Source organism: Crinia signifera, chromosome 4 (genome assembly GCF_055691185.1).
Source record: "Crinia signifera chromosome 4, ASM5569118v1, whole genome shotgun sequence".
In the NCBI taxonomy this organism is placed as follows: Eukaryota; Metazoa; Chordata; class Amphibia; order Anura; family Myobatrachidae; genus Crinia; species Crinia signifera.
Window position 1 is genome coordinate 290,661,090 of NC_139220.1, and position 25,224 is coordinate 290,686,313.

General features: G+C 43.6%; 1 protein-coding gene across 6 annotated transcripts in view; it reads left to right on the plus strand.

Annotated features, from left to right (window-relative positions):
- NSD3 (nuclear receptor binding SET domain protein 3) overlaps window positions 1-25,224 on the plus strand; it is a 102,290-nt gene that overhangs the window by 60,401 nt on the left and 16,665 nt on the right. Inside the window, exons 14-17 of one of the 6 annotated variants that reach the window (XM_083185000.1) lie at window positions 7,195-7,338; window positions 19,489-19,648; window positions 20,198-20,400; window positions 20,607-20,719. In XM_083185000.1, coding sequence (XP_083041126.1) covers window positions 7,195-7,338; window positions 19,489-19,648; window positions 20,198-20,400; window positions 20,607-20,719 — 620 coding nt within the window. The remainder of the gene's footprint in view (window positions 1-7,194; window positions 7,339-19,488; window positions 19,649-20,197; window positions 20,401-20,606; window positions 20,720-25,224) is intronic. The other 5 variants (XM_083185001.1, XM_083185002.1, XM_083185003.1 and 2 more) reach the window with 5 other exon arrangements.

The window sequence follows — 25,224 nt, forward strand, 5'->3', positions numbered from 1 at the left end:
TTTTAAAATAGTCTTTAAAAAAACTTCTTAACTTTTTCAAGGTAATACAGCAAACAGATGTTAACAGCAGTTCAACACTTGTAGATGTCACAGAAGGTATCCACTTACAGAGGCCGGCAGACAGGCCTCCATTTTATCTTAATCCGACACACAGTACATGCAATAGAATATGTTGTCGTGTTTTCTTTACTCAAACCAGTAAAGGAAATGTGTTTTGCATATCCAAGGCATGATCACCTTTAATCTTAACATTATACCCAATAGCTAGTGTGGAGTGCTCACATCTTTGGCCATCTTCAGTGTTAGGCCATCTTCAGGTGCCGGCTTATCAGGGTTTACAAAAAAAGTTCCCTCCAAGATGATCTTCCAGGAATCTGCTAATGGATACAGCTCACCATCTTTGGCCTGGATTGGAGCTTCAATATGGGCAACAATGTTCCCTCAGCAGGGTTTCCTGGCCACTGAGGTAAAGATATTCGGAACTCCCTGAAAACCTTTAGCTGGCAGTCTCAGCATTGGTCTCCATTAACACAACCGGGCCACCTGGAAGACTGCTGTGCTCTCCCAACGGTGCACACTGGGTGTTACCTTATCTCTTTGCTGCTGCTAACAGAGGGAAATCAAACATTTTGGGATCTGGCCACAAACACACAAACTACTGATCTGGGATCTGGCCACAAACACCTTTTGGTGGCCATGTGTCTTCCTTCTATTACCCTTACATATGGATTTTAAATTTAGTAATCTCTGCACTACCTGCTAACAGTGCAATGGCAATGCTGAACCATAGTGTGTGACTGGTGTTAATGTGTGTTTTTTTATTATTTTTTTCTTAAAGACTGAGTGAGATGAGATAAATTAAAAACCTACTTATTACATACATACCGCTTTCCATTTGGCCCATTCGCTTGGCTGTGTAAAACTCACAACTCCCAGCTTGACCTGTTTGAAGTGAGCTGAGTGGGTGTTGATGCCCCTCCGCCCATTAACTGTCCAGGTGAATCAGAACCCCCGGGAAGGTCCAGTGTACACCAAGAGGACATAAAGCCTCACATGAGGTAATCACATATGGTTTCGATAATAAGACACGTCTATTGACAATTTAGATGAACTCCTACTGATGCAATAGCCTCCTCCATGGTTACCTTCCAGGGTTTTAAGATTTCCTCTATCGTGTCACAACAGTCCAAGCCAGCAGTTATAATTATAACCAACCAGTCCTTGCTCCAAAAACTGACACTTAGGGGGGTATTCAATCTGGGGGTCAGCCGTGACCCAGTCCCGTTATCGGTCAGCTCGACCGAGAACAAGCAGGCATGATTCAATGTCCCGCCTGCCGCGGGGTGAGAAGGGGGCGTGGGCGGGAAAAGTCCAGCTGCGGCCCTGAGCTCGACAATTCCCGTCCGTTCTCGGCAAAACGAGCCCGACAGCTTGTGAAGTCTGGCTCGTTCTGCGAGATCCCCTGCTCAATGCTGTCGAGGAAGACCGCATTAAATTGGGCCCAACAGCCATCTCCCTTGAAAGGAGATGCTTGCAGGTGATTGAATATCCCCCTAAAGCTCCAACTCCATTTTCTGATGAAGGCTGCAACATGATGTATTTATTATCAGGGTATTGGACTACAGGTGTTCTCTCTAAGGCTGGGGTAGCCAACCCTAGTCCTCGAGAGCTACCAACAGTGCATGTTTTGCAGGTCTCCTCACAGATTCACAAGTGAGCTAATTAGCTCCATCTGTGTATCTTTTAAAATGTGTCAGTGATTAATGAGTGCAGCTGTGCAGCAGCTAGGTTGTCTGGAAAATGTGAACTGTTGGTAGCTCTCAAGGGCTAGGGTTGGCTACCACTGCTCTAAGGGAAAGGTCCATAGAAATTGGTATTGATTGTGTCGTCCTCCATCTCTGCTGTGATAAGCCCCTTTAAGTCTGCCGAGTGGACTTGTAGAGATTATAAAGTATGTAATGGGACCATAGCTTGTCTGCCTTATTAATTGTGGGTGGAAATGTTTAACCTCATTGTTAGTCCTTGGCCAAGACCCCTGGGTAGCTATACACCAGAAGACTGCAAACACATAGTATTACCTAACTTCTAAGCAAAAGCATTTTAAATTACAGGTACACATTAATAAATTTAATATACAGTCACATACAAATAAATTTGGTCATAAGTTTTTTATGTATAATGTCTTTTTCTAGACACATTGGTATAATTTCAGTTACAGAGGATGTGCTTTCAAGCAGTGCCATGATACGTAGCTGCTCACATATCAGCCAGTCATGGCACACTATAAGTAGCAGTTTCTTATATAGTGCATACATATTCCGTAGCGCTTTACAGAGAATATTTGAACATTTACATCAGTCCCTGCCCCAGAAGAGCTTACCATCTAGATTTCCTACGACATGTACACGCACACATATTCATTGTAAGGTTGCTTTTTGTTAGAAGCCAAATAACCTACCAGTATATTTTTGGGATTGTGGGAGGAAACTGGAGTACCCAGAGGAAACCCACGCAAGTACAGGAAGAATATACAAACTCAACACTGTTAGGGCCATGGTGGGAATCAAACCCATGACCCCAGCGCTGTGAGACAGTAATGTTATTATTATTAACAGTTTCTCATATAGCGCACACATATTCCGCAGCGCTTTTACAGAGAATATTTGAACATACACATCAGTCCCTGCTAACCATTACAGTATATGTACTGCCCGTACGAACACCTCAAAAGTGTTAAGTTGAGAAAATGCCTCTCTACAAAGAATTTACCAATTAGAAGTAGTTCAGCCTGAATTTCTTCCAAGATCTAGAAAGAAAGAAAGGACATGCTTGACAAAGGAGGGTTCTGGGAGATCGGGGGTGGTTCCATTTCTTTATCTAGTCCATCGTAAAGAAATGGAGAAAACGTGGCAGAAGTCTGAATGGTGTGGCTTATCAAATCAATGAAATTAGAGGATTTCTGCATTGACCTTATTACACACGCCACTTGTGTGTGTTAGATATTTCATTTTACTGTTGGCAGAGTTTGTGCAGAAAACCACTTCTTCTTCAAAGTGCATCTGTCAACTTTGTTATTTACTCCATATAAATTAGAACATGAAACAGTGTCTGCAATCTTTGATATAAATCCTTTTCCAGAGGAAACCTTTGAGCTCTGTTACACCGCAAAGAAGTCCCTAGACTAGATGGGCCTCCATGCCATTTATTCTCCTTTATCTCGTTTCACTGTGCAGAGTGAAATCTTATTCTTGCAGTTCTCTGCAAAAGCAGAATCATCAGTGTGTCCATACTGAACTCTTGGCTTGCTCCGGCAAATGCAGCAAACAGACTCCTCTGTCAACACCAACTTTTTGATTCCCAACACCATACACTGAAATCTTGGTTAATTGCTGCAAATTGAGGTACACTGCACCACCAAGGAACTTTTAAGCCAAAGACCAGTCTGTTGCTATGCATCTATTCATTATCTCATTCAAATTAAGATTTCTGTTTAACTTTTAGTCTGTATAAAGACAAATCTCTTTGTCTCAATCTCAATTGTTTTTTTTTTTTTACGAAAGTTATATACCAAGTCTGACCTCCTAAAGGCCACCATCCACTAGTGGGAGATATTGCATGCAGTATCTTGCGTGCGCAGGGCCGGTGCACCGCAGCGCCCCAGGCATGGGGGGGAGCGCCGCCCGCCCTCTCATCTGCACAGTGGGGGGGGGGGTGAGTGATGCGGCGGGGGAGGTAAGCGGCCGCCGGGGGTGGGGGGGGGGAGACAGAGGAAATTCGGCCACCGCAGAGTACGGGGGGAGCCGCCACCGCCGAGTCCCAGGTGGGGAGGGGCGGTGATGCAGCCACCGAGGCCCGGGGGGGGGGTGGCCTCCACCGCCGAGGGGGGGGTGTGGATGCGATGCTTACCTAGAGTGGTAGGGGGGAACTGCACCAGAATGACGCCCTCCAGTGGCTGGCACCCTAGACAAATGCCTAGGGCTGCCTAGTGGTGGTGCCGGCCCTGTGCGTGCGATAATCCGCCAACTCACCAGGTGGCTGAAACTCATAGTATACATCGTATGCGGTTCTTTTGCATATGGTGAATTGTATGTAATCCGATTCATGGCTGTGGGATCTGATAGGTCATTGTGGCAGCCACTGAGATCTGCAATTGCGATGTGAGGTGTGCGGGAACGTGCCTCGCAACGCAGGAAAAGGATCGATATGACACTTTTTGGTACTTGTTTCCTATCTGGGCGCCCACTAAGTTAATTGAGCACCATGCTATTCTCCGTAGTGAAATCTGATCGCATCGCATCGTACACATACACGATATTGAACGATGCGATGCGATGCGATCCGATTCGATTTCCCATAGGAAACAATGTTAAATGGCTCAATTTAGCCAAATTATCATAGGAACAATAGTAAATGGGCCAAAAACACCCCTGAACATTGAAATGTCCCCCCAAAAGTAGTTGACGCCACCCCGCCATCAACGTGAACCCGAAGCGTGGCGAGCGCAGCGAGCCCGCGAGGGGCGGCGGTACGCGTCCTCCGACCTTTTCATGCCCTACTATCCACTAGGGCGTGGAGTGAGAATAGAATAGTGTGGCGAGCGCAGCGAGCCACCGAGCCCGAAGCGTGGCGAGCGCAGCGAGCCCCGCGAGGGGACGCGGATACCTTCACAGGTAAACGCGTCCCTTTGCGGGCTTCCCAGGTGTCCGCGTCGCCATGGACACCTGGGAAGCCCGCGAGGGGACGCGTATAACTGTGAAGGTATCCGCGTCCCCTCGCGGGGCTCGCTGCGCTCGCCACGCTTCGGGCTCGGTGGCTCGCTGCGCTCGCCACACTATTCTATTCTCACTCCACGCCCTAGTGGATAGTAGGGCATGAAAAGGTCGGAGGACGCGTACCGCCGCCCCTCGCGGGCTCGCTGCGCTCGCCACGCTTCGGGTTCACGTTGATGGCGGGGTGGCGTCAACTACTTTTGGGGGGACATTTCAATGTTCAGGGGTTTTTTTGGCCCATTTACTATTGTTCCTATGATAATTTGGCTAAATTGAGCCATTTCACATTGTTTCCTATGGGAAATCGGATCGCATCGCATCGCATCGTTCAATATCGTGTATGTGTACGATGCGATGCGATCCGATTTCAGTACGGTGCCGTACGTAGAAAACCTGGGCGCCCAGATAGGAAACAAGTACCCACTTTTTATGCGATCCATCACAACAGTTTGTCTGTATTGTACAAAACATGCCAATATCGCACTAGTGGATGAGGGGCCTTAAGACAGCTAGTTATCCATAAAGTGTATTAAGCTTAACAGTACATAGATTTAGGGGTGTGGTACAGGGGTCCGACAGTTGGGATCCCGACTGGCTGGACCCAGACAGCATGGCGAGCGCAACAATACCCCTTGCGGGCTCGCTGCACTCGTCACGCTGTGGGCTCGCTGCGCTCCTCATGCTGCGGGCACCACCTATTCTATTCTCCCTCTATGGGGGTCGTGGGCCCCACGAGGGAAAATAGCCGACAGCCGTCGGGAAACCGGCTGTCGGTGTTTTGACAGTCGGGATCCCAACGTCGGGTAAATGCCTGTCGGGACCCCGACTGACGGGAACCCGTCCGGCACCCAGATTTAGTCAGTAGAGGACTAGCTTTTGCAGAACAGAAATTTAAATTACATGTTTTTTTGTTGTTTTAGTTTTTTTTAGCAGATTTAAACTATAATATGTTTTTTTATATAATTTTTGGGGGGAAGTTAAGTATTTATTTTTTTAAATCATGAGTAATTCCAATGAGCTGCCAGCTTGGGATGCGAGACCAACCTCTACTTGTAGACCACACACTGGGTGCAGAATGTTGTCAGAGAGGCTTTTTAGAGGTGTGGATCATTAAGTCACCAGCATGTTGGTCGACATGGTCATTAGTTCGACATGTTTTAGATTGACAGTCAAAAGGTCGACATGGGGGTTTTCAAAACAAATTTGCCCTAAATGTCAACACATGTGGACACTGAAACGTAGCACTGCATGCCCTCGCCATGCTTCGGGTACAGTGCCACGGTACGCTCGGCACACTATTTTATTCTCCCACCATGCCCGAGTGGATGGTAGGGTATGAAATACCACCTGTCGTCACATGTCGGCTCGAAAAAAATGTAAAACAACCCATGTCAACCTTTTGGCTGTCGACCTAACCCATCTCGACCTAATGACCCTGTCGACCTAACCCATATCGACCTAGACTCATGTTAACATTCCTGCATGTCAACCTAGACTCATGTCGACCTAATGACTTTCGACCAACATGCTGGTGACCCAATGACCGTATTCCCATTTTGGAATGCTTACATTTTCTGACCAATCTCTATGCGTAACATAAAATTTATGTAGAATTCTGTTTTCATGTCACATTATAATGATTCAGCTATCATAGTGTTCAATTGGTTCCTTTTCAGCTGTATTGGAATCATATGACATGGAAACAGAGCCCCAGTGACTCTGGGAGAAAATCAATTGTTTTCACCAGCAACTGTCAGTGCCGAATGCCCAACTGAGCAATTCAATTGTTGCTCTATTTGGGTGTGAACAACTGCTGGCATCAGTATTTCTGCCGACAGACCCTAGATGTGGTGAGCTGAATGTGCAAAAAGTCATTGGTCTTTACTTTTACCTGTTGCACGAAGAACTTTAGTAGTGTTTAGCCATTTCACGTGGCAATGCCGGCAGTGTATATTCTTAAGATGGGGAAAAAAACAATTGACTTACCCCAAAGAAATGTTACTTTAAGAATCTAGTCGCTTTCTAACACTTGGTTTGGGTGCCTGAAACTCAAAATGCCTGACAGTGCCCCAGGCTTACTTTCTAAATTAGCTCTTTCAACATAGTTCTTGGACAATACAGTCTCTTACATATAAGTCTATAGTTAAAAGAGAGTTTATCATCCTTTCTGACCTGAATCTAGAGCCACATGTTGACCTTGACAGTATCATTTTCATTTTATTTTTTATCATGTCATTCTTTTGAGTCACATTTTCTTTCCATTTGCACATTGTCTTTTTATTTATTTGTATTGTTTGTTGTTTTTGTTTTTCTATTCCTTCCTTCTCCTCCTCCACCACCTCCTCCTCCCCTCCCCACCCTGTGTTGATCCTTGTGGAATCATGGGTGCTTTCATTGACCGCATCTCTCTGTTTGTTTTGTATAGGGCTGATAGTTCAGGATTATACCCTGGTCAGTTCTATGTCCTTTAAATCCCACTTTCTACTGAATGACTCAAAGCGTGCAGAGTTGATGAAAATACCTATGATTCCTTCTTCCTCGCCAGCTTTCCTAAAGAAATCTGAGAAAGGTAACTAAAAAATAGCTTTTCCCCTGTTAATCCACTTAAATCTGCATTTCATTTTTTTTATTATTTAATTTTTGTTTTATTTTTAATACCATTAAATACATCCCTTTCTAGCACAAGCTGTCCCTGCTCTCCTTCCTGCTTTGCACGCTACTTGGATTTGTATTGAATGCCAAATTATTTTGGGTGTGTTGTCTTCCTTTTCTCATTTCTGTGTGTGTGTGTGTGTGTGTGTGTTTTGAATGGCATAAAGGGCTTAAAATAATTATATCTGAAATCATATATATATATATATATATATATATATATATATATATATATATATATATTTAGCTTTATTTAGATTTAAATAGTTCACTTGTTACAGCATCATTAACATAATATTTCAGGTAATAGGAGTGCTTTTGTTACTTAATTACATGAAAAGTAATGTGGTTATGGCCTTTTAACCTAATATGAAGTCGCCCAGCTATTACTCATCTCAGTGCAGGAAGTGATTGCAGTAGAGGATGCAGGACTTTTATATTTTGTAGCTGAAAAACCTAAAACTTATTTGAAAAACCTAAAATTATTGGTTACCCTTTTCCCAGCTAGATTTTTAAATCAGACCTGCAAAAGTTTGAATTCTCCGTACATCACTGCAGTGGTGAAGCCTGTATGTTGTAGTGCCTATCTTCTGTTGAGGAATCAGCAGTGATGTCATTGCTGGACATAGTCCAGTGGTTTCCAGTGTTGGTTATTTTAGCTTAATCGGTCGCCCGCGCGTTTGCACAAGGGACCGATTTTTAGCATATGGGCATGCTCAGTTATGCGCATGTGCAGACGCTTGGTGTGAGCGGGACGGCGAACTGCATGTTCGCCGTCCCGCTCACTCCTAGCAGTGTGGGGCGGTGGCGGTGGGCATAGCCCATGGGAACACCCAGTGTTTTGTGGGCGTTTCCATGAAGCCGCTTGGCACTCCCATGGTAATGGCCTGGTGATGCTGGGGCGGGCAGCTGATGTCAGCTGCCCGCCCACATCATGCACAGAGTGCTCGGAGATCTGAGATACCACAGAGGTGTCTCAGATCTCTGAGCGATGGAGAAATCATTTGATGGTCGCCGACCATCGAATGATTTCTCCCCCGTACCCAAGGTTTCGAATGGATGATTATGCAAATCATCCATTCGCAGCCATGTGGGGGATTGCAGCGTCTGCAGATTTTGCAGCCTTGTGAGTCAACCAGAATAAGGTCCTTGGTTCCAAACTAGGAACCTCAGCAGTGCACATTTCCCAGGTCACCTGGAAGGTGCACAGGTGCACTAATTACTCACTGGCACATTTTAAAAGATTGTATTATAGAATTGGGGGATTTTGTGTCATTGCAATAAATTACAATATACAGTACATTAATAATATACTCGCCAATCCCTGGTATATATAACCTTGGGGATATGTTGGATATGCCTTAGATTTCATAAAGGGGGTACATTAAATATAAAAAAAAATAGAGGTCTACCAAATTTACTTAATATAACGATATGTAAAAACCAGATGACTTTTAATAAACATTTACAGGCATGAAAAAATACCCTTCTATGCCTAATGAAAGATTTATAGACAACAGGGTACTTTTTAACTGTCTAATGACATAACGGGTAATGTAAAAATGTATGGATGTCACATGTAAAAACTTTGTATTATTGTGCATGCGTGTCTTTTTTTTACTGTGCCCTTTTTTCCTGATAATGCTACTGCATATAACGATATATATACAGGTTGAGTATCCCTTATCCGAAATGCTCGGGACCACGAGCATTCAGGATAAGGGAATATTCCGGTTTTTGGAATAATTTTTTTTTAGTCATACTTACCTGCCCCAGGTGGGTCCCCGATGGTCCCTAGGCATCCATGGAGTCCTCCGGCGTCCACGGCAGGCCACCAGCACCGTCTCCAGCGGTCCCAGGAGTGCTTTGCGCAAGTTCCCAGGCACGCCGGTGACGTCACCGGCGCGCACTTGCGCAAAGCACTTCTGGGACCGCCGGAGAGGATGCTGAAGGCCTGCCGTGGACGCCGGAGGACTTGGTAAGTATCAAAAGAGGGTTGGGGGGGGGGGGGGGGGATTTGAATTATTCCAAAAAAACACGGTTTTTAGAATAATTCGGATACGGGATACCCGACTTGTATATATATCTATAGAGAGAGAGAGATTTTGTACCTGCGCACTGAGTTTTTGGCTCGGATTAGCAGCAAACATGAAAAACGTAAAAGCAAAGAGAAAATGGACTCTCCTGCGCATCCATTCACCATAAACCGTAGAAGATACACACTAAAACTTCTAAATGTGTATTACATTTATTATAAAAAAAATAGTAAAAATATATAAGTATACAAGGTAATCAATGTTAAGGGGGTGTGGCCTAATACCAGTATACTCTTAGACATACATATACCAACACACATAAAACATGAAAAACAGTTTGACCAATCCAACTATGGATATTTACCGTACATAAATTTGTTTGTGCTGCGCTCCGTCCTTCTATATTGGGCCTGTATGCCCAAATCGGTGTATCTAGTTCACTATGTAAATATTATAGTACGGGTATAAGCCCCTCTTATTAAAGTGTATCTTAGTGTGTGTGTTCTACATTGAATGGCAATGACACAGTGTGATTTGTAAAAAAAATATTTTACTTCAAATGAATGTTCAAAAGTACTTTTGCTTCAAATCTATCAGCAGTACTTGGTATTAATAATGACAGCCCTGATTCTGGCAAATGGTGTAACACTGAGCCCCAGTTGAACTAAGCTGCACCCCCCTTTCTCCAAATACTCACTCACAGTCACCTGGCAACTGAAGGGGTACCTGAAGACTCCAATACCATACATCTGAATAGCGTGACGCGAGACAATTTGGAGACAATTTGGAGACCACTGTTGCCTCCAAGTCTGGTACACCAACTGGGGCTCAGTGCTACACCATTAAACAGAATCAGGGCTGTCATTATTAATGCCAAGTATTGCTGATCGATTTGAAGCAAAAGTACTTGTAAGAAATTATTTGAAGTTAAATATTTTTTTACAATCACACTGTGTCATTCCCAGTCAATGTAGAACACACACTAAGATACACTTGTTTAATAAGAGAGGTTTATACCCCTACTATAATATATACGCAGTGAAATAGATGCACCAGAGGACTGAGCGCAGCACAAACAAATTTCTGTAATGCTACTGCATATGACAGGGAGCCAGGACCAGTTCTGGAATGGGTAATCACTGGGCATGCAGACACAGCTGGGTGTTAGTGTTGGCATGTAGTCTTGAAATGCAACTAAAATAGCTAGCAAAAAGTGGCAAATATAGCTGGCTGGGGGGGTGTCACCGACAGATGGTATAATATTGTGTAAGTTGCACAATAATAGCAATGACTGTGTCTGGTTGGTCTGAAAAGCTTCAATATTCTCATTTAAAATCTTGCAAAAACCCTATAACTGCTGCACTTGTGTAAAGCTACTTCAGACTGCACTAACCACTTACTTTTCACAAAGCCACTTGACATTTAAAGTACTAAGGGGTATATTTACTAAAGTGAGGGTTTTTAGAAGAGGAGATGTTGCCTATAGCAACCAGATTCTAGGTATCTTGCAGAACAGGGGTGGGGAACCTTAGACCCTGGGGCCGTATGCAGCCCCCCGTAGCTGGTCTGAGTGGCCCACCCGCCCGGCGGCTTTGCTGGGAGTCAAGTACAGGGGAATTCTCGCGAGAGGTCGGTAGTTCTCATGAGATTCCTCTTAATCAGCAGCAGCCGGAGACTGTGAGTCCTATTCAGTGGTAGCCGCCAGAGCGTGGGGCGGCTGCAGCAGGGGAATTTGTAAGAGAAATTTTTACATATGGCCCCTGAAGGATTTTTTTACCCCCATACAAACGGCCCTTGGCACAAAAAAGGTTCCCCACCCCTGTTCTAGAAGGTACTAGATAAATATGTACAATATTGTTGCTATTGGCAACATCTACACTTCTAAATAATAATAATTAAAAAAAAAACACTTTTCCAAATAAAACTTTAAGGCACGTGGCTGCATATCTGAACCATCTAGCCATTTAGTGTAATGTGTCTACATTGTATACTTTATATTTTAAAATAACACATTTTTTAATTAAATTTGTGGCCATTTCTAAATTAAGACCGCTGTAAGCAGCTATATTTAAGTGGATATTGGATAAACATTTTGGGACACAAGAGGGCGCTCCGTGAGGTACTATAAATGCTGACAGGTACTTGATACACACAGCTGCAATGGGTTAATTGGTACAAATGTGTCCTCATACATGCACAAGATGTCTGGCACAAGTAAGCCAAAATGCATGTCCAAGATGTCCGGGACGAGTAAAGTTTCCCATACACGGTACAATTATTGTTTACAATTTGGACTAGATCGCATAAGTTTTGCAATGCAATGAGATGCAGTCTAGTACAAAAAGTATGTGCAGCGCATACTTTTTGAGCTGTGCGATGGGATGTGTGCGGGAGCGCGCATCTCCTCGCACCCGGCAATTGTTCCGTGTAAGGGCGTCTAGTCCTGTTTAACTCTACAGATGTCTTTCTATTTTGCCGCAAAGTTATTTTAGTCACTTATAATGCGAAGCACCAGGAGACTTAGCTGATTAATTTGATATGCAACACTTGTATATTGTGTGTTATTGACTGTATATGGAGGACAATGGAAAAAAAGCTTATGCTGCTACTGTACATTGTTGCACATGGTGTATAGAGACTCAGTCGCATACCAATCTACTAATGTCACATATCAAATTAAACCACATAGTTGCCTGGTATGTCTTAAGCCGCCCATACACGGTCCGTTTAATGGATCCGTTGTGTACTTATATAGTACGCATCGCATGCCTTGTGCATGCATAGTGAATGCGATGCGATAAACAGCTAGTACAAAAAGTATGTGCAGCACATACTTTTTGTACCGTACTATGAGATGCACGGGATTGCGCATCTCATAGTACAGAATGGACGGTCTGGGAACGGACCGTCTATGGGCACCTTTAGCCGCGTTGCATCTTAGAATTAGTTTGGGGGTCAAAACGACATCCAATGCTGGCAGCACCTCACGAGACCTGGTATGCTGAGAGGGGCTGTTTTGCGTGACTGCGGGAATGATGTATGCAGACACGTGTAGCTACATAGTAAACTTGGTATGAAAAGGACCGTCTCAACTAAAGGGCTTCAACGATATGTCTGACAGCAATGCATGGAGAATTCCAAACTTGTAGGTCTTGGGAACTAGTCCAGCGAAAGGCCTGCTCATGAATTACCCATCCTTAATTTTAAGGGTCTCTGAAAAGTCTGCTAAAACAATTACTTTATAAATGCATGGATAAATAGGACTCTGCAGGAAGATGGATTTTTATATTTACCCATTAATTAAACTACAAGGAAATACAACAGAGCCCCCATACACCTTTCTGCTGTAATCGTCACAATGCCATACCAGTAGCCCTTTGTGGCTTCCATACAGACTTTGCTTTCTGTTTAATTTCTCTGTAATTTAATGTACTGTATACAATGAATGGAAACCTACCTCTATTTTATCTCTTGTGGATTCAGCAAGTTTCTGAACACAATTATTTTTAGCCCTCTGCTTGCGCTCCCTGCACCTGGCTTGGACTGAATCATTATTTGTAAGAAGTGTCAGTGTTTGTTATGGTGCTTGTACACTGAATATATTATATATATTTCCTCTGAAATGTGCATTGCAAGATGACATGGAAAACCCATGAGCATTTCAATGAAGAAATATAGCATGGCTATTTTGGGTGCTGGGAGTCCTTCACATAGTGATTGGTGAATTCTCTGTTTCTTGGGAAGAAAATGAGGCTATCTCACAAGGAGTGTGAACCGGTTTCACACCATAATGTTTTCACGGTGGGGGAATCACTGGATTTTATGTGTGTTACCCTGCTGGCCCAAACACTGTGTAGTTATATGTTGCCTGGTGGGATGTTTATTTTGTCATATACACTGTAGATACAGGATCATAAATGGTGGACAGTTAAAAATAATTCTTACTACTTTTAGTTATTGGGTTAATTTACAATGTGTCATGTTCCATATTGCTTATAACCTTTCTATTATAACCTGTTGCTCCGTTTACTTTCTTAATAAAAAATTCTCATATTGCCTCATATAAACTCTCAGTGTATAATGCATCCTATTACTGCATATATCCTCTTCCTGTATCTCCTCATATTACTGCATATAACCTCTTCCTATAACTCCTCCTCTTACTGCATATAACAACTCCCTATAGTTCATATTATCATATTTATGCCTCCTGTAACAACTCCTCTATGACTGCTCCCTGTAACTCCTCCTATCACTCTATATGACTGTTCCCTGTAACTCCTCCGATCACTCTTTATGACTGCTCCCTGTAACTCCTCCTATCACTCTATATGACTGCTCCCTGTAACTCCTCCTTCTATCACTCTGTATGACTGCTTCCTGTAACTCCTCCTATCACTCTGTATGACTGCTCAATGTAACTCCTATCACTCCGTATGACTGCCTCCTGTAACTTCTCCTTCTATCACTCTGTATGACTGCTCCCTGTTACTCCTCCTATCACTCCATATGACTGCTCACTGTAATTTATATCACTCTGTATGACTTCTCTCATAACTCCTTCTATCACTCTCTTTATAACTGCTCCCCTGTAACTCCTCCTATCACTTTGTATGGCTGCTCCCTGTAACATCTCCTATTGCTCTGTATGACTGCTCCCTGTAACATCTCCTATTGCTCTGTATGACTGTTCCCTGTAACATCTCCTATTGCTCTGTATGACTGCTCCCTGTAACTCCTCCTATCGCTCTGTATGACTGCTCCCGGTAACTCCTCCTATCACTCTATATGACTGCTCCCGGTAACTCCTCCTATCACTCTGTATAAGTCCTCCCATTTCTTGGTATGACTGCTCCCGTAACTCCTCCTATAACTCTGTATGACTGCTCCCGTAACGCCTCCTGTCACTCTGTATGACTGCTCCCGTAACGCCTCCTGTCACTTTGTATGACTGCTCCCGTAATGCCTCCTATCACTCTGTATAACTCCTCCCATTTCTTGGTATGACTGCTCCCGTAACTCCTCCTATCACTCTGTATGACTGCTCCTGTAATGCCTCCTATCACTCTGTATGACTGCTCCCTGTAACGCCTATCACTCTGTATAACTCCTCCCATTTCTTGGTATGACTGCTCCCGTAACTCCTCCTATCACTCTGTATGACTGCTCCCGTAACACCTCCTATTACTCTGTATGACTGCTCCCGTAACACCTCCTATCACTCTGTATGACTGCTCCTGTAACACCTCCTATCACTCTGTATGACTGCTCCCATAACTTCTCCTATCACTCTGTATGACTGCTCCCATAACTCCTCCTATAACTCTGTATGACTGCTCCCTTAACTTCTGTTATCACTCTGTGTGGCTGCTCCCTGTAACACCTCCTATTACACTGCTACGTTGTTCCTTCTGTCATAACCTATTTCAGAGATCCACATAACTCCTCCTTGTTATTTCATGTAAACTATCCTAACAAATACTACTGATGTCCCATACTGCTAAAAGGGCTATTTCATTTATTTGTTTGTTTGTTGTACATGCAACAAACTTTTCAGAAATACATGACATTGTTCTGCTTCCTATTGTTCTTTTAAACCATGCATTATTTCAAGGGTTAGGCACAAAAGTGTGTGCCTGAAAAGGCAGTTTGCCACCACAGAACTTTAATGCACACACATTTTTTTCCACACCCTTTCCTGTTATGTGCAACCCCATCCACCATCACCACCGACTTCTCTTTTACTTGTGTCTTAAACAAACCAAAGGAAGTCAGTAATGTATTTACTATAAAACAAACAAACAAACAAAAAAAAAAAACTGGAGGGCAAAACAAGACAAACTGTAAAATTAGAAAAAAATACTTTTAGGGCTACTCACTGAAACATTTGGCAGAGGCATGCTCAATGTTCAAAAAGCATCTGCAGGTTCTTACCGGCCACACGAACAATTTTTGTATGCATTTGCATATTGGAAAAGAAAAATGGGCATAAATGATCCCTCTGGCTGAGTGGCTTTTCCAGTACTGACAAGTTGTCCTCCACAGAGACGCAGCGTGATCCTGCTTCAAGAGGAATGTATATCAGCTTTAATTACAGATTACGTGGAAAATGAGTTTATAGAACAAAGACCTGTTCGTCATCGATATGAAATTCCAAAAAATATTCCATTGAAATTTTTAGTCTTCAAAAGCAGTTTAGCTTTTCATGCTGCCAGATCAGAATGCCTGGCTATACTGGAAGGGAACAATGTTTTATTTATTTATTTACAGTTCCTTATATAGCGCAGCAGATTCCGTTTTGATAATGTGTTAATATATTCTGGTAAATCAACACATACTCATCAGAAGCCATTGGCTGGCTAGTGGTGGCTTGGATGAGCAGGTCCAATGGTTGTAGTTGTAGGCACAAGTAGGAGGAATGTAATACTAACTGGCAGCCTATGAACATGGCACCAAATTACTGTAAAAGAAAACAGAAACTAGGGTTATAATACAATAGGAAACCCTTGTGCACTTAAGGATTACTGATCTCTTTTATTTGTGGTAAACACCTACAAGCAGAAGACAAGTTGTCCTGCGTGCTGTGCTTTAAGCCCGTCAGGTCTTAGTGGGGTTATTTTTCACAATATCTTACAAAAGTGAAATGTCCTTATGAAAGTGTTTTAGCATGTGGTATCTGACAGACAATGGCCCTTATTCAGATCGCAGTACAAATTTGTTCTCAAAATTGGCTAAACCATGTGCACTGCAGGTGGGGCAGATGTAACATGTATAGAGAGTTAGATTTGGGTGGGGTGTGTTAAAACTGAAATCAAAATTGCAGTGTACAAAAAATGCAGTCAGTATTTACCCTGCACAGAAACAAAATAAGTCGCCCAAATGTAACTTTCTATACATGTTACATCTGTCCCACCTGCAGTGCACATGGTTTTGCCCATTTTGAGAACAAGTTTGTACTGCGATCAGATCTGAATAAGGGCCAATGAGTATAGTGCTAGCAGTAATTGATTGAACAAGAAAATGTAAAATACTATTTCCGCTGCCTTTTGATTTGCAAAAATTACTCCTACGCCTTCCAAAAATAGGGATAAACCCAAATCAACAGTACACATTGGAATTGGTTCTATTAACTTCCCATTGCTTTAAATCTATCCTGTATCTGCTTTTAACTCTCATATGAGTGTAAAAAAGACCAGGCCACATAATTACTATGTGGCAAAATCCCAAACCCATATCCTCAATCCAATAAAAAAAATAGAGTATACATCCGTATCTTGTTTTGGTTTTCCTCTATTCATTAAGCAAGCTGATTAGTGTAAGCAAAGACCATGGAATAGGGCCGGAGAGGACACATCCTGCAGCATCAGCACCTGGGTCCTCTGAGCAAGTCTTTACAACCCACTGCTGGATCCTCTACATACAGTAGGTCTCGAACATCCCAAATTTACTAAAATGGGAGTTTTATTGAAGTTGGTATGTTGCCTATAACATCCAATGACATTCTATCTATAAGGTGCTAAATAAATAAGTAGAATCTTTATTAGAACTTCCATTTTAGTAAATGCACCACATGTATTCTCTGAGCAGGTCTGAACAACCCATTGTGTCTACAAACCACAGCTGGATTCTCTGCATTGGTGTCTACAACCGAATGCTGAATCCTCTGCATAGGTCTCTTAACATCGCACACCTGGATCCTCTTAGCAGCTTACTACAACTCCCTGCAGGATTCTCTGAACAGATCTCTACAACTCACTGCTGGAACCTCTGTGCAGGTCTCTGCAAACCACAGCTGGATCCTCTGTGCAGGTCTCTCTGTTCAAAGGATCTGCATGATCCTCTGAGCAGGTTTTTACAACCCACTGCTGGATCCCTTGAGCGGGTATCTACAATCACTGTTGGATCCTCTGAGCAGGTCTATACAACCTGCTGCTGGCTCCTATGAGCAGGTCTGGACAACCCACTGCAGGATTCTCTGAACAAATACAGTATCTACAACTTACTGCTGGAACCTCTGAGCAAACCACAGCTGGATCCTCTGGGCAGGTTTCCACATCCAGAAAATTTGAGCATGCCTGTACAACCCATTGCTAAATTCTCTGACTATATCTACGCAACCCATTGCCAGATGCCCTGAACAGGTCTCTAGCAATAAAATACTGAATTCTGTGAGCCACTGTGTTACACTCAACTATGAATAATGTGTACATGCAACTTGCAAAAACTATTACATAAAATTAATACAATCATTAATAGCGGTACTTGTGTATTTTGGCGGCGCCCATCGCATACCATACCATAACACATACGACGGTATGCGATGCGACGCGATATCGTACGATAGAGCACGATGGCATACAATTTTGAAATTGTATGCCATTGTACATGGCATACGATGCCATACGATGCGATGCGATTAAACATTGTATAAGCACCCTAATGGGTGCTTATACTATGTTAAGCACCCAAATGGGTGCTTACAATGTTAAATGCACCCCCACGCCACCCCCCACTATAAACGTGAACCCGAAGCGTGGCGAGCGCAGCGAGCCCGCGAGGGGCGGCGGTACGCGTCCTACGACCTTTTCATACCCCCACTATCCACGTCGGCGTGGAGTTGAGAATAGAATAGTGTGGCGAGCGCAGCGAGCCACCGAGCCCGAAGCGTGGCGAGCGCACGCGGATACCTTCACAGGTAAACGCGTCCCCTCGCGGGCTTCACAGGTGTCCGCGTCGCCACGGACACCTGTGAAGCCCGCGAGGGGACGCGTATAACTGTGAAGGTATCCGCGTCCCCTCGCGGGGCTCGCTGCGCTCGCCACGCTTCGGGCTCGGTGGCTCGCTGCGCTCGCCACACTATTCTATTCTCAGTGGGGGTATGAAAAGGTCGTAGGACGCGTACCGCCGCCACTCGCGGGCTCGCTGCGCTCGCCACGCTTCGGGTTCACGTTTATAGTGGGGGGTGGCGTGGGGGTGCATTTAACATTGTAAGCATCCATTTGGGTGCTCAAAAGCACCCTTTAGGGTGCTTATACGATTTTTGGTCGTATAGGGGGTCAAAATCGCATCGCATCGCATGCCATCGGGTGCATGGCATGCGATGCGATATGTTCGTCGTACGACGGACATCGGGGGCGCCGCCAAAATACACAAGTACCTTAATAGCAAACTATTGTTCATTGTTTAAAACACTTATTGTACTATATTGAAACATAAATGTTCATTAATTTTGCAGCATGTATAGACTACCCAGTGTGGCCCTAATCCATTGTGGTTCCTGCAGTTTTACATACTGTAATCCATTACAACATTTACATTTTTCTTGATAGTGTGCAATATATAAAATTTGCCCTCCAGAGCGCAATCTGTCCTACCTGTAGTATTTATTATGGATCCCTGCAAGGTGGAGTTATGGTGCAGAAAAAGATCTCCTTCCTGTTTCTCTCCTTTTCACTAGAACCTTTTCCTGTCACTAGATCCATATGTTACCCCAATCACTGTCAAGCAACCTTATTCTGCTTTACCTGATGTAAGGTGTGTCTGGGGAGGGAACTGCATATAGGTAACCTGCACATTACACACTCCCACCATGGCATCATATGTTCATGTTTTTTTCATGCTAATGATACAGTGATCATGCTAAAAAATGTATTGAAAATGACCTATTCAGGCAAGTGTTTTATGCCTGTGCGTGCAGTGTTGCAGGGCCTATCAATCTGTTACCCCTCCATCATCAGTGGTGTGTGCACGTTTGGTCCATGTATACAATGTCGGAGGAATCCCCCACAGCTTTAAATATCTGTGTGCACAGGCTGCAAGAGACCACTCCATGTATCCATACTGCTGGGCAGTTTGGATGATCCCTACACGTGGTCTTTAGGTTCTAACACCTTCTCAAATAGCAGTCCACCAATTCCTCCTGTTGTGCAGTTTAACCCTTTGTTGGTTGGCTGGATGGCCCAACCAAATGAAAGGGTTGCTTTTGCACTCTAATTCCGAGGTGTTAATGAGGTGTTCTCTGCTTATCCGAGGAGGTGGCAAACTCCTATGCTGTGAGTCCTGTCCAGCTGCCTTCCACCCCTCGTGTCTCAATATGGAGATGCCACAAGGATCTTGGAGCTGCAATGACTGCCGGACGGGAAAGAAGCTACACTACAAGCAGATCGTATGGGTAAAGCTTGGAAATTACAGGCAAGTCTTCAGTATGCAATGTGTATAATGTCTGAACGTGATAGAAATTGTACCAATAATAGTGCTTTGATAATCTGTAGTTGCTTAGCTCTTGCTTAACTACAACTTCCTGATATGATGCATACAATAGCCCAAAGCTTCTAAACCAGGCATGTCCAAACTGTGGTCCTCCAGCTGTTGTGAAACTACACATCCCAGCATGCTTTATAAGTATTCCCTAATAGCAATACTGTGGCAAGGCATGATGGGACTTGTAAGTTCACAACAGCTGGTGGGCCATAGTTTGAACATGCCTGTTCTAAACAGACTGTTTGTCTCTTTTATACAAAAACAGGGCCAGATTCTCTAAACTTCAAAAGTGATAAAATGGAGAGTGATAAACAACCAGCCAATCAGCTCCTATCTGCCATGTCACAGACTGTGTTTGAAAAATGTCAGACAGGAGCTGATTGGCTGGCTGTTTATCACGCTTTATTTTATCACTTTTGGAGCTTAGAGAATCTGACCCACATTCTGAAACCCAGTGAATTAAGATGTTTTATTTCTCAGGTGGTGGCCGGCTGAGATCTGCAATCCAAGGTCTGTTCCACTCAATATCCAGGGACTGAAGCATGACATAGGGGATTTTCCAGTTTTCTTCTTCGGTTCCCATGATTATTACTGGGTGCATCAGGGTCGTGTGTTCCCTTATGTAGAAGGGGATAAGAGCTTTGCAGAGGGACAGACCAGTATTAATAAAACATTCAAAAAAGGTGAGCACATGGGTTGGAGTCTTAAGTGTATCCCCATTGTATTGTGTAACACGCATTCATTCCTGCATGCAAGGCATGTATTTATCTTTGCAGTGTAATAATACACGGCTGAGATTTTCCCTTGTAATGATCTCTCTAATTCTCTTTGATTTTGTTTGAATTTATCTCTTGTCCTCATTAAATGGAGCCTCATCCTTCCTCCACAGCCCTAGATGAGGCCGCCAAAAGATTCCATGAATTGAAGGCTCAGCGGGAGAGTAAAGAAGCTCTGGAGGTAGAGCGTAACTCCAGGAAGCCTCCCCCTTACAAGCACATCAAGGTACTGGCCCCATCACCATGTTCTTTCCATGCTCATTTTCAGCAATATGTGTGGCATGAGATAAGTGCTATTTAGAGGGATCTTCTACTAAAATGATACATACATATGTCATCCAGTTTTACACACACCCAACAGTCACTCGTACTCATAACTAGTCGCCATTTGAAGGGACAAAGAACCCATGTGACCAGTATAGGAGAGCTCCAGTCCTAGTACGTTTAGTATTTTACAGTGGCTTGCAAAAGTATTCAACAACTCTAAAATGTCAACAGAATTCTTTGGGCGGTATTCAATGAGCCTGATTCGCCATGTTTTTATGGCAAATTTGTGCTGTTTGGCGAATTTCTGACTAAAACGGTGAATCACCCTATTCAATGACCACATGGCGAATACATTTCAAGGTTTTTTTCACCATGATTCACCGAGTAGCAATCGATATCTTTTTATGGTGAAGTGGAATGTAAACTTTTAAAATAAAGTGTTTTGTTTTTTACATTTGGTGTAAAAAAATCAGGAATTTTATTCTGAGGAGGGGCATGCTATTTTTATTCATGTGCTGTAAGCACATGAATATATATTTAATTTTACAAAAAAAATATATATATATATTTTTTTTTTTACACAGCAGCCAGCAGGGGGCGCCGGAGCCGAGCCGCTCATTACATATTCATATATTCACTGCACCCGATCGTTACGATCGGGTATAGTGAATATAGGTCCCCTGCTGGCCCCCCCTGGGGGGCAGCCTGTGCTGCCTGGCACCCGGGGAGCCCACCTACCCCCCACAAAGTTCTGGGGCAGGCAGAGAGACTACCATCTCTCTGCCTGGCACCGTCCTCAGGCTCCCTGCGGCAATCGCCGCAGGAGCTCATATTCGCCAGTCAGGGGCAGCGAGCCCCTGACACGTTGAATACCGGAGCCCGCCGGCTCCGGAACGTGGCGAATGTGCAGCGAATCCTAAAAAGGATTCGCTGCACCTCGCAGGTATTCTCATTGAATACCGCCCTTTGTATTACAAATAATACTTACAGTACAAAGACTTTTCCAAACAGGTATATATATTTTTTGTTATGTTTGTTTGAAGAACCAGCAGACCCGAAAACTTTAGCCTCCCAATCTTTTGTCTGCAGGTAGAACCAAGTATTGAGTAATAGCTTCAAGCCTGTTGGGGGAGTTTCCGCCAAGTTTTCTCACTAGCTAGGAATGGTTTTCGCCCATTCCTCCTTGCAGACTTGCTTCTGGTTATTCCAGTTGGTTGAATTTCTCTTCTGACTTTTAAATGGGTATGGGTCAACAGTTGTGAACACTATGAAAAAGGTTGACACACACAATAATAGGTTAGCATTAAAAAAAAAAAAAACATGAGTTTTTTTTTTTAGGTGCTTTGGTACTTGTTTCCTAGCACTGCGCCACGATTAACATTGGAAGGTCTGAAAAATCAGTCGCATCACATGCGACCAGATCACATGCGATACGACCGATTCGACCAGATTTTTAATTGTACAGCCACCCTGATGGCTGATTACAATGTAAAATGCCCCCATAGACCCGATTTTTAGTTGTATACCCACCCTTATCGGTAATTACTATGTGAAATGCCCCCCCCCCCCCATTGTTAACGCCACGCCACGATCAACGCCAAGTGTGGTGAGCGGCGGCGATACGCGTCCTCCGACCTTTTCATACCGCCACTATCCACGTCGGCGTGGAGTTAATTTCATATAGTGTGGCGAGCCCGAATTGTGGCGAGCGGACGCGGATTACTTCACATGTATTTTGCGTCCCCTCGCGGGGCGCGCTGCGCTCGCCACGCTTCGGGCTCGCTGAGCTCGCCACACTATATAAAATAAACTCCACGCCGACGTGGATAGTGGGGGTATGAAAAGGTCGGAGGACGCGTACCGCCGCCCCTCGCGGGCTCACTGCGCTCACAACGCTTTGGGTTGGTGTTTATCGTGGCGTCGCATTAACAATGGGGGGGGGGGGGGCATTTGACCTAATAATTAACCATCATGGTCAGTATACAATTAAAAATCGGGGGGGGGGGGGGGGGGCATTTTACATTGTAATCAGCCATCAGGGTGGCTGTACAATGTAAAATCGGGTCAGTCGCATCGCATGCCATTGTAATGGCATGCGATGCAACCGATTTTAAAATTGCATTAGAACGTCTTTAAACCCGGAAATCTGGTCTTTCGGGTGTGATAGGGTCCCATCACATACCTTAAGTTATGGTATGCGATGGGACCTGTCGAGCACCGTGCTAGTAAAAAAGTACCGGGTTTTTTATGTGTATGTCGACGTAAGTCGACATGGACACTGTATAAAAGTACCATGCTTCAAGCACAGTACCTCACTGCACTCAGCACACTATTCGATTCCACATCCACTGGGACTGTTGAAAAACAAAACAAATAAAAAAATGGGAAAATGTCATGTTGCCCCTTTTTTCACGTCGGCATATTGTGTGTCAACCTTTTGATTATGTTGACCTTTTTCATATGTCTTGCTTCTGCCTGTCGAACAATAGTACTCGACATAAAGACTGTTGACCTAACGAACACATTCCCTTTCAAATAATGCCACACATTCTCAATTATTTTACTTGGCCATTGCAGAATGGTCACGTGTTTGATTTCCAGTTACGTCACATGTTGCTTTAACCTTGTGCTTAGTCATTGTCCTACTGAACCTTCTCCAAAGCTTTTGGTTTACAGCAGACTGGAGCCGGCAGTCTTGCAGTATTTTCTTGTATTTTTTACCATCCTTTGATGGGTATGGGTCATTGGGTCAATCCATAGTAGGTCGACATGTATTGGGTTGACAGAGTTGGCAGTTTGACACAAGCATTAGTTTGACATGAGTTTTTTACATTTTTGAGGGCATAGTCCACATGGACACCCAAAGTGTACCATGTCCCCTGGCATGGCTCGCTACGCTCGGCACACTATTATATTCTCCCTCCATGCCCTAGTGGATGGTAGGACATGAAATACCGCCTGTCGGCACATGTTAGCTCAAAAAAAAAAAATGTGAAAAACTCATGTCGTCCTTTTGACAGTACATGTCATGTCAACCTATTTATGTGTTGACCTTCAGTGGTCGACCCAATGCATGTCGACCTAATATAGGACAACCTATTGACAGTATACCCCTTTGATTCTTAATTTTTTTAACAGGATGCCTAGTCCTCTTTGAGAATAAAAAACATCCCCACAATATTATGGTGCTTTCCTATATATCAACTCTAGGATGGTTTTGCTGAGGATTTGGTAGCGTTAAGTATGTACACACATAGGGCAGTATTCAATCCCGGGTCATGAATTTATTTTATTATTTATTTTCCGTTTCTTATATAGCGCAGCATATTCCGTTGCGCTTTACAATTGGAAACAACAGTGATTAAACAAACTGGGTAGATAGAAAACGACATGGAGGTAGGAGGGCCCTGCTCACAAGTTTACAATCTATAGGGATAATAGGAAGGATACATAAGGATAGAGTTCCATAGCATGGCAGTCCCAACAGATTACAAGACAGTCTTGATGGGATGCAATTAGATATAAATGCTACTGGAGGTTGTGTGGGTGTTCCTGAATATAATAGGCTTGCCTGAAGAGGTGAGTTTTCAGGGAACGCTTGAAAGTTTGGAAGGGCATTCCATAGGGTGGGTGCTGTCCGACAAAAATCATGCAAGTGTAAGTCGGAGCAAGTAATGAGTGTGGATGAGAGACGCATTAATCTCTGTAGCATCTTCAAACAGATTGCTGAGCTCTGTGGCTTCTCTCACAAGTCCCCTGCGTGTTGTAAGTTCCTATCTTGTGCATGTCTGGAACTTTTATTTCATAAGTGGCCTACACATGTAAAGATTTGCTGAGCTTTCTGAAGGATGCTAGATTGCTCAGAACGCTTCAGAAAGATCGCTCCGCGCACAGCGATGTGTCAGTGCTGTGTGCGGAACGATCTGTCAGGGCCAGTGTTCTCTGACTGATTAATATCAGCATGCTGGATTTTAATCGCCGGGCAATTGCGATGCACTGGGTCGGGCATCGCTATCACTTTGACCCCTACACACGAAGCGATGTAGGGGCAAGTGATCTAGTGAGATTGCTTAGAAAATGCCCCTAAAGTGCTACGTGTGTAGGCCCCATTAGGATGCGCTTTGTCTTTATTTTTACAACTCTCCTTCAGATTTGTCAACATGTAGAGGTTTATTTAAAGCTAAATGTTAGAGCATAATCTTTCCATTCTGTAAACTTGGAACTCCCACAGCACAGCAGTTGAATATTTGTGCAAGAATTTTATTTTTTAGTTTTTTTAAATCTGTAGACAAATAATGTATTCTGAACTTCAAGGTTTAATTTAAGAGACTGCTGGTTTAGCAATAGGAATTCTATTTTGAACCATCTATGCAAGGGTCCTTCCATGGTAGCGTTCCTTTTGCGAGCCATTGTATTTACTTAGTTTTACTTTTGGTTCCAGTTATCCTTTAAAATTGCTTTCAA